Source organism: Moschus berezovskii, chromosome 1 (assembly GCF_049115385.1).
Source record: "Moschus berezovskii isolate FMDL1 chromosome 1, NW_MosBer_1.0, whole genome shotgun sequence".
Taxonomy (NCBI): domain Eukaryota; kingdom Metazoa; phylum Chordata; class Mammalia; order Artiodactyla; family Moschidae; genus Moschus; species Moschus berezovskii.
Genome location: NC_142460.1, coordinates 94,598,764 through 94,611,746, shown reverse-complemented (window position 1 = coordinate 94,611,746; position 12,983 = coordinate 94,598,764). Strand labels below are relative to the sequence as shown.

Sequence of the window (12,983 nt, the reverse complement as noted above, 5' to 3'; positions counted from 1 at the left end):
TCTCTTGCTTTCTCCATGATCCAGCGGATGTTGGCAATTTGATCTCTGGTGCCTCTGCCTTTTCTAAAACCTGCTTGAACATCTGGGAGTTCAAGGTTCACATATTGCTGAAGCCTGGCTTGGAGAATTTTGAGCATGACTTTACTAGCGTGTGAGATGAGTGCAATTGTGCGTTAGTTTGAGCATTCTTTGGCATTGCCTTTCTTTGGGATTGGAATGAAGACTGACCTTCTCCAGTCCTGTGGCCGCTGCTGAGTTTTCCAAATTTGCTGGCATATTGAGTGCAACACTTTCACAGCATCATCTTTCAAGATTTGAAATAGCTCAACTGGAATTCCATCACCTCCACTAGCTTTGTTCTTAGTGATGCTTTCTAAGGCCCACTTGATTTCACATTCCAAGATGTCTGGCTCTAGGTCAGTGATCACGTTATCGTGACTATCTTGGTCATGAAGATCCTTTTTGTACAGTTCTTCTGTGTATTCTTGCCACCTCTTCTTAATATCTTCTGCTTCTGTTAGGTCCATACCATTTCTGTCCTTTATAGAGCCCATCTTTGCATGAAATGTTCCCTTGGAATCTCTAATTTTCTTGAAGAGATCTCTTATTTTTCCTGTTCTGTTGTTTTCCTCTATTTCTTTGCACTGATCACTGAGGAAGGCTTTCTTATCTCTCCTTGCTATTCTTTGGAACTCTGCATTCAGATGCTTATATCTTTCCTTTTCTCCTTTGCTTTTTGCTTCTCTTCTTTTCACAGCTATCTGTAAGGCCTCCTCAGACAGCCATTTTGCTTTTTTGCATTTCTTTTCCATGGGGATGGTCTTGGTCCCTGTCTCCTGTACAATGTCACGAACCTCTGTCCAGAGCTCATCAGGCACTCTATATATCAGATCTAGTCCCTTAAACCTATTTCTCACTTCCACTGTATAATCATAAGGGATTTGATTTAGGTCATATCTGAATGGTCTAGTGGTTTTCCCTACTTTCTTCACTTTAAGTCTGAATTTGGCAATAAGGAGTTCATGATCTGAGCCACAGTCAGCTCCTGGTCTTGTTTTCGCTAACTGTATAGAGCTTCTCCATCTTTGGCTGCAAAGAATATAATCAATCTGATTTTGGTGTTGACCATCTGGTGATGTCCATGTGTAGAGTCTTCTCTTGTGTTGTTGGAAGAGGGTGTTTGCTATGACCAGTGCGTGCTCTTGACAAAACTCTATTAGCCTTTGCCCTGCTTCATTCCGTGCTCCAAGGCCAAATTTGCCTGTTACTCCAGGTGTTTCTTGACTTCCTACTTTTGCATTCCAGTCCCCTATAATGAAGAGGACATCTTTTTTGGGTGTTAGTTCTAAAAGGTCTTGTAGGTCTTCATAGAACCGTTCAACTTCGGCTTCTTCAGCGTTACTGGTTGGGGCATAGGCCTGGATTACTGTAATATTGAATGGTTTGCCTTGGAAACGAACAGAAATCATTCTGTCGTTTTTAAGATTGCAAAACCAAAAGCAATAGATCAAGTTTTCTTATTTAATGATATACCTACACTTTTTCCAGTTTCCCAAACATACAACAAAGATTCCTTTAATATTAATTCAATTAGAAGAGAGCAACAAAGCACAGCTGGTAATAACAGAGGCTTTAGCTGACAGGTTCAAAACCCAGCTCCTCCTACTAGCTCTAGCTCTATGTTGGGTCCTTTAGTTTAGAAGAAACTAGTTACAACTACACACAAAAGTACATTTGGGAGGAGGATGAAAATCTAAAAATTAAAAAAAAAAAAAATTATAGGAAAACAGTTTTTCCTAAGTAAAACACCAAACCCAATAAAACTAAAAACCGAACAAAGCTGACTTCTATAGGGCTAAAGAAAATATACATCAGGAAAAACATTTGAAACATAGGTGGCAAAGAATTGCTACAAATCATTAAGACACAAATGATGCATAGAAAAAAGTGATTCTTAGAAGATAAAGTGGTTAACAAATACATGGACAGATGATGAATTGTAGTAGCATTTTAAGAATGTTTAGGCATGTGTTTTTACAAACTGGCTTTGTTCTCACTTTTTGATTTACCAGAGAGAATTTGATGAAAAATTTGAAAAGACTCATATTACTTTCAGTTTTATCTGGATATCAAACCAGAAGCAAAGTCTGATACAAAGTCTACTTTTCCCCATCTTTCAGGCCAGCACAAGGGAGAGAGGGATTAGGAAAGAAACCTAGGTTCGCACTGAGGCTATGCCACTGACCAGACACCACCTTGGGCAAGTCATTCTATGGTTGGAGCTCAGATTACTTGTTGTAAGGAAAGGGAGATGAGGGATGGGGAAATCTTTAAGACCCCTTCTTGTCCTGTGATTTTTATACTAGTCTTACCACAAGTGCTTAATATCTATCCTCTTCAAAATATCTCAACTAAGGCAAAAATTCAAGGTCTGATTTAACTGCTGCTGCTGCTGCTAAGTCACTTCAGTCGTGTCCGACTCTGTGTGACCCCATAGATGGAAGCCCACCAGGCTCCCCCATCCCTGGGATTCTCCAGGCAAGAACACTGGAGTGGGTTGCCATTTCCTTCTCCAATGTGTGAAAGTGAAAAGTGAAAGTGAAGTCGCTCAGTCGTGTCCGACACTTAGCGACCCCATGGACTGCAGCCCACCAGGCTCCTCCATCCATGGGATTCTCCAAGCAAGAGTACTGGAGTGGCTTGCCATTGCCTTCTCCCCTGATTTAACTGGTTTATATCAAATCACCTTTCTCTGCCAGTAAACACTCAAATAACCTGAACTCTTTCCTGGCTGAGGGCAATTTCTTGAAAGGCAAGATACATATACATGGAAATTTTTTAACACTGATATTTCTTTAGGTAGATACAGGTCTCTCCAGATTAAAATTTGTGTTTAAGATAGATAAATCACAGTCAGTTGGAGAAATGACAAAGATAATTCTCATGTGTGTGTATGCTAGGTTGCTTCAGTCATGTCTGATTCTGTGCAACCCTATGGACTACAACCTGCTAGGCTCCTCTGTCCATGGGATTCTCCAGGCAAGAATATTGCAGTGGGTTGCCATGCCCTCCTCCAGGGGATCTTCCCAACCCAGGGACTGAATCTTCATCTCTCATGTCTCTTGCACTGGCAGGCAGGTTCTTTACCACTACCACCACCTGGGAAGTTTCCACATGGAACTCCCATGAAGAAAAGCCAACAGAGCCTCAGATCAGAAGCCCTACGTCAAGGCCTCCTATAGGAAAGGGCCTGAGACCACGAAAGCCTGGGAAGACACGTCTTCCAGGCACTGATTTCTACGATGAAAACTGGGGAAGAGGCAAGGAATATAGCACACCTCCTTCTCTAAAAAGCACTTAACATGAAGTAAAATACCACTCAGGCAGCAGCCAGCTCCCCTCCTTTACTGCTGGACCCCAAAACTGCTACCAAGTCAGCTACCTGGAGGCTACTCTGCAGGAAAGACCAACAGGACCACAAAAATATCAACCCTAAAAGATGACAAATGCTAAGCGAAAATTCTGAATTTGTATCTTTGCAGGGTACTTCCGTCAGTAATTATTTTTTGTTAACATTTTAAAACAAATTACTGCTCACATCCATAAGCCGTCAGCAGTTCTTCTGCTGTTGGAGGTCGCTGGGGATCTTCATCCTCTCTAGGCTTTATGATGTCAATGCCGTACGTAGCTTCTAAAACATGTCTTGGAATATTCTGGCAAACATAAGCTTGTCAAGGAATCTACTTTTCTGAACTGACCCCCTCCTCCTCCCCATGGCATCTTCTAAGAACACTGTATTTCAGCACCATGGTGACAAAAAACTTTCCACCTCTCCAAAGAAGTATGATTATTCTTAATTTTAAAAGACTTTCAGTCCCTCTTTTAAAAAAAGCCTTATGCACCAATGATTACCTCCAAATGTATCCTTTAAAAATATTATCTCTGCAACAGACTTCAAGATGACACATTTTTACCTAAATACACTACAGATTTGTGAGATAATCCTAATTCAGAGATAAATCACACAATCTTTGTTTCTAATCCTTACAATTATGTAAGGAGGGATTATTTTTTCCTCCCCTGTTTAATTACCCAGATTTTTCTGAAGCTCCAATATACACAGAACAACCACAATTTTGGCACAGCACCAAGGATATTAGTGATACAGGCGGGACATGATCTCTCATCTGGTCAATCGGGAGGATTCCACTGCAAATCATCTCGGCTTTGGTAGAGACAAAGGACGGCATCACCAGGCCTGGGCAGTCACACAAGCAGAGGCCAGGTTCTACATAGAGAGTCTGAAGGACAAGTAAGGGGGTTAGGCTGGGCACACAGCACAGAAAGGGAAAGAAGAGCAGCACACAAGTGGCAAAGAACTTCAGAAAACACTCAAGAGGGAGGAACTGTCTGAGGAGTAAATGCAGAGGCTGAAGCTGTAGAAATACCTGAAAATGCTTGGTGTGACCAGGCGTAGCAGACACAGATACCTTCTTGTTGCCTAAGATGGTGTTGATTGTTGAACTCTTACCAACGTTTGGATAGCCCACCTAGAAGGGAGTCAGAAGGAATGTCTACAGTAAAAGTTGGCAATCATCACAGGATGCCAAAAGCCTACCCCATCTAAAGGAAAGAACACTGGACCAGAGGGCAGAAGGCAACCTTAAAAGTTTTCATTCTGGTATCTTGTAAGTCACCAAACATGTAGGGATTAACTGGGAGACTGCAGAAGGTAACTAATACGAACAGGGTGTAACCAGTTTAAGCCTTGAGAAAGTTCATTCTTTGAGGTGGGCTTTGTCTGTCACACATGGCCTGCGCCCACGACTCCCATGGGCAACAAGAAGTCTTCAATGTTCCCTATGACACCAGGGCCTGACTGGTCTCAGGTTCCAGTGCAGTGGGAATACAGACCCTCATGAATCCATTTTATGACGTATCCCATCTTACCAGTCCAACGGTAAGTTGTCCATCCTTCACCTTCTTTCCAGAGTGCAGCTGCTTTAAGACCGCGAGCAATTCCTGCTTTGATACCAAGTGACTAAAATTGTGTATTTGCCTCTTTTGTGGGGTTTTCCTCCCCTGAGCCTCAGAATCCACAGTATGGCCCTCCTTGCAGTCCTGGCCACAGGCTTCCTCGTCAGAGCTGCTGCTGTCCTCCAAACACGTCTGCCAGCCCTCCTCCTCCTCCTCCTGACAGTCCTCATACTCACTCTCGTCTTCTTCACTACTGGCAATGTCACCAAGGGAAAGGTGTTCAGTCTCTTTGTGGAGAATTTCAGCTTCGTCACAACTGGAGTTTTCAAACTCGGCTGTGATGGCCTCTCCAGTGTCTCCGTTTACTTCTTCCTGATGAAATAACAAACGACAAAAGTTCAGAAGTGTTAACAACTGCACTTTTCACTCTGGTGAGAACACTCAGAGTTGGTTATCTAAGATGAACAGAGGACAAAAAACATTATGAAGAAGAGGAAAGGTGAACAGAGGGAGGAGATGAGATAGCATGAGAATATAACTGAACAATCCACAGTGGTGCCCACTAGAGAGGTGGGCCTTCACATCACACATTTTTATATTACTTGAACTTTGAACAAACAGCATCTATTACTTTTCTAACAGATAACTCTTGTCTAAGACCATACTACCCTGAACACCTTGACCTTGTCTAATAGGTAACTCTTTTATCTATTAAAAAAATGGTAAGAGTTTATTTAGAAAAGCCTGTGTCAAGCTGAATTCCTTGGCAGTACTTTTGCAATGGGCTGTAGAATAAAATAAAAGCATTCTCATTAACAGTAAAACAGCTAACATTCTCTTCTCTCCACAAAGCAAGAAGGGTATAATTTATAATTAATATATATTTGAATTTTCAAAGACAATGATTTTCATAGTTAAGGAAACTATTCTTTTATAACTGCCTTTAATAAATCACAGCACCATGGAGCACAGGTCCCTGTGTGTGAAATATAAGAGCAACAAAACAACTCTGTGCATGGAAATTATTCACCAAACAATGACTATTTTTTGGAAAGAGAATGGTAAAATCATTTACAATTCATGGGTATATTAATCCTTCTGGATGAATTACAAGCTGGAATCAAGATTGCCAGGAGAAATAACAACCTCAAATATGCACATGATACCACTTTAATCACAGAAAGTAAAGAGGAACCGAAGAGATTCTTGATGAGCATAAAAGAGAAGAGTGAAAAAACTGGCTTAAAACTCAACATTCAAAAACTAAGATCATGCCATCTGGTCCCATCACTTCACGGCAAACAGATGGGGAAAAATGGAAACAGTGACAGACTTTATTTTCTTGGGTTCCAACATAACTGCGGATGGTGACTACAGCCATAAAATTCAAAGATACGTGCTCCTTGAAAGAAAAGCTATGACTAACCTAGACAGCATATTAAAAAGCAGAGACATTACTTTGCCAACAAACGTCTGTACAGTCAAAGCTATGGTTTTTTCCAGTAGTCATGTATGGATGTGAGAGTCAAACCATAAAGTAGGCTGAGCATCAAAGAATTGATATTTTTGAACTGTGGTGTTGGAGAAAACTCTTGAGAGTCCCCTGGACAGCAAAGAGATCAAACCAGTCAATCCTAAAGGAAATAAACCCCGAATATTCATTGGAAGGACTGATGCTGAAGCTGAAACTCCAATACCTTGGCCACCTGATATGAAGAACTGACACACTGGAAAAGACCTTGATGCTGGGAAAGATAGAAGGCAGGAGAAGGGGACGACAGAGGATGAGACAGCTGGATGGCATTATTGACTCAATGGACATGAATTTGAGCAAACTCCGGGAGATAGTAAAGGACATGGAAGCCTGGCGTGCTGCAGTCCATGACATCGCAAAGAGTTGGGCATGACTTAGCAACTTAACAACAATCTCTGAATTCTTATGGATAATAGAGCAGAAATACAACAATTTACAGTATTACCAATTCTTATCAATAAGGGTGAACTGATTTAGACTTAGAAATGATGCAAACCTATCATTTCCAAATAATCTACAGGAGAAGGCATGATGAACTCAGTTAAATAGTATCCTACATTTTAGGGAAGAAAAAGTCAGGGAGAAGAGGTATGATTTCACTGTCATTTCAGGCGACTCAAAAAGAAACTTGGAAGCAATTTCTATAATGAATGTCAAGAAGTCACTGTGTACTATTCTGAATCATTTAAAAGTATGAAAGAGGCAGAACACAAGAATGTGAACTGAACATGCGTATGTATTAGGAAAACTAAGGCTTGAAGCAGTTTAGGTTCAGGAAAAATGATAAAGGCAACAAAAGGACTTTGCAGTAGTTACATCAAAATTTAAAAGAAAGAAGGGACCAATTGAAAAAGTATATATAGCTCCCTTGCTAAGACTAGCGAGTGAGGCACTCTCCATCCCCCTTCTGATGTCTATGTCAGAAGCTTTATCTGTCCCTTTTTCACTTTAATAAAACTCTGCCACACACACACCCTCCCCCCAAAAAAAGAAAGAAGGGAAACGTCCATCTTTTGGGGAACACAGTGCAATTTAACAAATGGCTGAGAGAAAACAAAAGTACTCAATTAAAAAAAAAGTCCCATTAAAAAAAAAAAAGAATGGTTAAACAACCATGGCTGCTGCTGCTGCTAAGTCGCTTCAGTTGTGTCCGACTCTGTACGACCCCACAGATGGCAGCCCACCAGGCTCCTCTGTCCCTGGGATTCTCCAGGCAAGAATACTGGAGTGGGTTGCCACTTCCTTCTCCAACGCACGCATGCATGCTAAGTTGCTTCAGTCCTATCTGACTTCATGCGATCCCATGGACAGGAGCCCACCAGGCTCCTCCGTCCACAGGATTCTCCAGGCAAGAATACTGGAGTGGGTTGCCATTTCCCTCTCCAAACAACCATGGAGAAAGAACTAAACTTCAGATAGGTGAAAAAATAGTGAATATCCATTTTTAATAAGTTCATGCTTGATATTCAAATGACAGATGTGATTAGACACAATATCACAACAGTAGCTGCTAACAACTTGGAAAATCGTGAACAGATTTCAGAAGACTTCAGGTCAGTTCAGTTCAGTTCAGTTGCTCAGTCGTGTCCGACTCTTTGCAACCCCATGAATTACAGCACGCCAGGCCTCCCTGTCCATCACCAACTCCCGGAGTTCACTCAAATTCACCTCCATCGAGTCGGTGATGCCATCCAGCCATCTCATTCTCTGTCGCCCCCTTCTCCTCCAGCCCACAATCCCTCCCAGCATCAGAGTCCTCTAGGAAGAATAAACAGGGTTCAACTTTTAAAAAAGAAGAAAGAATATCTTCCATAAACCAAGCACTGACAACCCAGTCTGACAGGGAAACAACTCCACAAGTTAGCTGTCAGCCAGCAACAGGAAGCAGCAAAGATTCCCTGAGAACAGATCCTGCAAACAAATCCCATTTCCCTTGAGAATCTAATCCTTGATTGTCAGTTCAGGGAATACCACAGATGTAAAAACTGATCCTTTTCCCATTTTCAAACAGGGCCACTGGGTTGTTGTATCAGGGCTGAGTGATATATTGATAAATAATTATTCAGCACTGCAACTAGACACCAACTTCCAGGAAGGATTTGAAACAAGAGAAGCCATGAAGAGGACAGACTATGAAGCCAGATTGCCCGAGGATTACAGGCACTTACACTCTTTCTGGAGAAAATGAAATAAAACACAGAAAGTACTCAGAATAGCAGTGCCTGCTAAGAACAGGTCTTCTATGGGTTAGCTTTTATTAACAACAGTAATAGCACAATAACTACTGTTATAGCCTCTCAAATACATCTTAAGTGCTTGGTACACCTGCGCTTATTAAGTCCACGAAAGGTCGCAGAACTCTATCCTCGGTCCCAGACTACTCAACAGCGTTATCAATGAACATTAAGAATATACAGATGGGCCAACACAAAATCTGCAAATGATTCAACGCTGGAAGAAGAGAAAAGCAAATGACACATCCAAAATGAATCCTACGTTGTCCCCAAACCACTAATATTTAAGAGGAACATGTCCTAAGCTGAGCTAAAAATAAAGTGAAAAACTTTCCCCACATGTAAAGATAGATGAGCTCTGCTTGGTAAAATCTTATCTTTTAAATACTGAGTTGGCCAAAAAGTTCATATAGGTTTTTCCCTTAAGGTAGTATGGGAAAACCCAAACAAACTTTTTGGCCAACCCAATATTTGAGGGATATGGTTGTTCATAGGTTTAATGAGCCAAAAGCATAAGCTCCTTTGAAAGGAGGTGAATTAACAAAAGCTCTGAATTCCTGGGAGTATCCTGATCACAAGAAATAAGAACACGTGCCCTGGGCAAATCACACCTGAAAGACCATACTAGATCAGTGGCCACCCATTTCAGGTGCTCTCCTGACTCGGGCAGAGAGGCCCTCAGGGTGAGGAGCGCGCTGGAGGACATGTCTATAAGGAGCAGCAAAGCAGAAAAATGCATCTTCTGCAGAAAAGAGAACACAGGGAGGAAGTATGAGGCTTAGATCAAAGTTAGGAGAGCTGAGCCTCACTGGACTGAATGAAGAACTTTCACCCTGGAGAGAAAAAGAATGAGACATCTGGTACGTATGGCCCCAGAGGGTATGTGACTGTCTGCCAGGGAGGCGGAGGGAAGAAGTCCTTCACAGAGGTAGAGCTCACTAACTTGTGAGCTCACCAACAAGAAGGGGTTGTATTCAGAGCACCCAGCTCAGGCCATTAACTAGTCAGCAATGGCTGATAAATAGAGGTGAGACAAAAGGAGGTGGATGGGAAAAGATACGACTTTCAGTGTCTTTCGGCTCTAAGATGCTATTGCTAAGTTTTTTCCATAGCTGGTTATCAGTAATTTTTATTAGAAAATAACTCTTAAACGGTTTCTATCAAAATTGGGTTAAAACACATGGTATATCTTAATTTAGTATTACCTCATTTCTTTGTTTTCAAAACAAAGTCAAAAGAGGTTCTAGTTGAGTCCAGAAAAGTTATTACATTCAGCTGTATCTGAATTTTGGTTTTGACTTCTCTTAAAAGCAACTGTAAAGTCATTAGGAAACGTCCTATACAACTTTCTGCCTAACATTTAAAAACATTATGTGTCTTCAGAGAAAGCAACTTTGTGACTCTCTTTTCTGTAAGTCATCATACTACCCTACTACAAATAAAGCCCCACAAATCAACAATAAGAAAAAGCAAACAAAGCGCACTTAACAGAAACCGAAATCTTCCTCCCTGAAGCCCAACCTGAAGAAGTCCCCAGTTACCTTAGAGTTACTCAGCAGTTGAATGGCTTCAGCCAAAGCGGACCAGAAAATGACCTTCACGTTTTCTTTTTCGAAGAATTCAGCCCAGGCACTTCGCTGCTCGGCAGTCAACAAGTCTGCTTTATTTACCAGAATAACGTTCTCCTTGTTGTCATCAATGGTTTTCACATAACATTCCTAGGCAAGACAAAGATATTCAGATATTTCTCCAAATGGGGAAGAATCTGGCTAATTATACTGAAGAGCCGCTTCCCCCAGTAGCTATTACTAAAAGGTCTTACTGTCCCCAGTTTTAAAACAGTCCTAATACAAAAGATTTTTAATCATGGTACATTCTGTGGATCCTTTCAGCAGGCTTTGAAATGAAGTTAGGTCACATACACTTACAAACTCTTCACATAAAAAAACTAAAGGGTAAAAAAGAAATGCTTTCCTGCCCTCATTTCTTCAAATGATACAGTTTCTTTTAAAAAAAATAAAGAACTGTGTAAAAAAAAGATAGTCAGCAAGAACTACTTCCAAGCCAAACGATGACAGTCAATAATAATCTTACCTTTTATTACAAAAAATATTTTTGAAGTCTAAAAGGAAAATAAGACCCAGTGATTAACTTAACTCCCAAGCACAGCTTTCCATTAGGAAATATCGTAAAAATATTGAAAGCTGAATACGTAAGAGTTTCCCTGTTTTGAATTTTGTTGTTCACCAGTAGATTTTAAAATAATGGTTCTACTATGGTCCTCAAACAGAAGTAGGAATACTTCATGTGTGTTCAGTCTTATTAATTCAAAATCTTTATTGCCTCATTTCTAGTGATCCTTACACCTTGATGATGACCCCCTGCAGTACTTTACAAACTTAGATTATCTGTAGAATACCACAGAAGGTAGTAACTATGGTGTGAGAAGAGAAAGCTGAGTGGGATGAGGGACTAGGCATTCGCCAAAATCAGCAAAATGCTCTTTCATTTACTGTCCTTCAAAAATGAGAAACAGTGGCAACTGCCTCTGAACAAAGTGGCTTCTAAACTAAAACCTAGAAAGTTCAAGTGTTTGTGCATTCCTGCAGATGGAAATAATTGTCTGAAAAATACATCTGTCTAAAGGGTACCACTATGCGAGCTGCTTGCCTTGGAAGGAGTGGGAGACCTGATAGGGTGCAAAGGCGGGCCTAGAGTCACTGCTGTCAGTGATACTGTTCTCCCACTGCTGCTCCAAGAACTTTAAGTTTGAACCTTGTCACGTTTTACTTACCAAATCCTCACACCTAAACAGGAGCGGATTTCGAGCATCTACTATCTGGACCACGATATCACTGAAAAACAAATGTGAGACACGCCAATCACTGTGAAGTGAAAGGAAATAGTATTGAAAGCAAACATTTCCCATATGTTAGGCACTGATATATTTAACTTTCAATAGGTACAATTATCCCTAGTTTATTTATTTATTTTTGGCTTTTCTTTTTTTTTTTATTGGAGAATAATTATTTTACAATATTATATTGGTTGGTTTTGCCGTACATTGACATGAATCCGCCCCAGGTGTACATAAGTTCCCCTTCCTGAACCCCCCTCCCACCTCTCTCCTCCCCTTATCCTCCCTCTGGGTCATCCCCGCACACCAGCCCCGAGTATCCTGTATCATGCATTGACCCCGAACTGGCGATTCGTTTCACATATGATAATATACATGTTTCAATGCCATTCTCCCAAATCGTCCCACCATCACCCTCTCCCACAGTTTAAATGTGAAGAAACTGAAGCTTGGAACAGCTAACTGGTCTATTCAAAGTCACAAGGTACTAAGTGATGGCGCTTGAAGGGGAACTCAAGCACTCTGGACCAGAGATCATGCTGTAATCATAACATTTTCCTGTTCTCAATATGCTAAAATTTTTAACTATACCTTCCAGTAATCTCTCCTGGAAAGATTAGAGTTATTCCAAAGACTTCAACCCAAGGTGAGGTCTACTGTATGCTCAGCACCCAGTCAACACTTGTGTTAAGGCCTCAAAAAGCCCTAATATATCACCTGATCACAGCTGCCACTATAAAACTCACTTAAACCCTTCTGACATCTAGCAAATCATCATCCACCAGTTTCAAGAATGTGCTTAAATGCAAAAATTCAAAACAGTGAAGCATCAACTTAAGCTGCCATGGTGAAGCAGGAAATGATGAATCCAACCCCTTTCATCACACAGAAGATGATGGAGCAAATATGAACACTTTCCGCGCAGACAGCAAGTCCCTGGAATTCCTCACAAAGGTAGCGGGGACCAGAAGGCCAGCACTGTGTGAATAAACACTGCACTTCTCCGGTAGGATCCTCCCTGCCTTCAGCCTCTGCGGCTAGGAAAGACACTGTGACCACCGCTGGAGGGAACAAGCTGCGCATGTACCAGCACCTTCCAGCAGTCTTCCCAATCCTTGTCCGGTTTGCTCTTCCTGAAGTAACTCCTAGGCAACTCTGCTGAACACATCAAGGCTACCATTCAGGGCAGGGCTTCTGACAAATCTGGGTTTGCATTTTCCTTCAGAATAAATTTCCAACAAAATCTTGTGAGTAAAGAACTCACAGACTTGGTAATTTATGACAAGATGCTTAAAAAGTTCTCTAGTTAAGTGGGTCCTAGTATTTCCTTCTTTAAGGTAATATCTACTGCTTTCCAACTGTAAGGATTTAACAGTAAATG

The 12,983-nt window shown here is 41.2% G+C and overlaps 1 protein-coding gene across 1 annotated transcript in view; it reads right to left on the bottom strand.

Moving 5' to 3' along the window:
• Positions 1 to 12,983, bottom strand: part of LSG1 (large 60S subunit nuclear export GTPase 1) — a 29,686-nt gene that overhangs the window by 5,622 nt on the left and 11,081 nt on the right. The window contains 6 exon segments of the mRNA XM_088838042.1: positions 3,599 to 3,740; positions 4,149 to 4,301; positions 4,449 to 4,550; positions 4,951 to 5,349; positions 10,287 to 10,463; positions 11,540 to 11,600. Of these exon segments, the coding sequence (XP_088694168.1) occupies positions 3,599 to 3,740; positions 4,149 to 4,301; positions 4,449 to 4,550; positions 4,951 to 5,349; positions 10,287 to 10,463; positions 11,540 to 11,600 (1,034 nt within the window).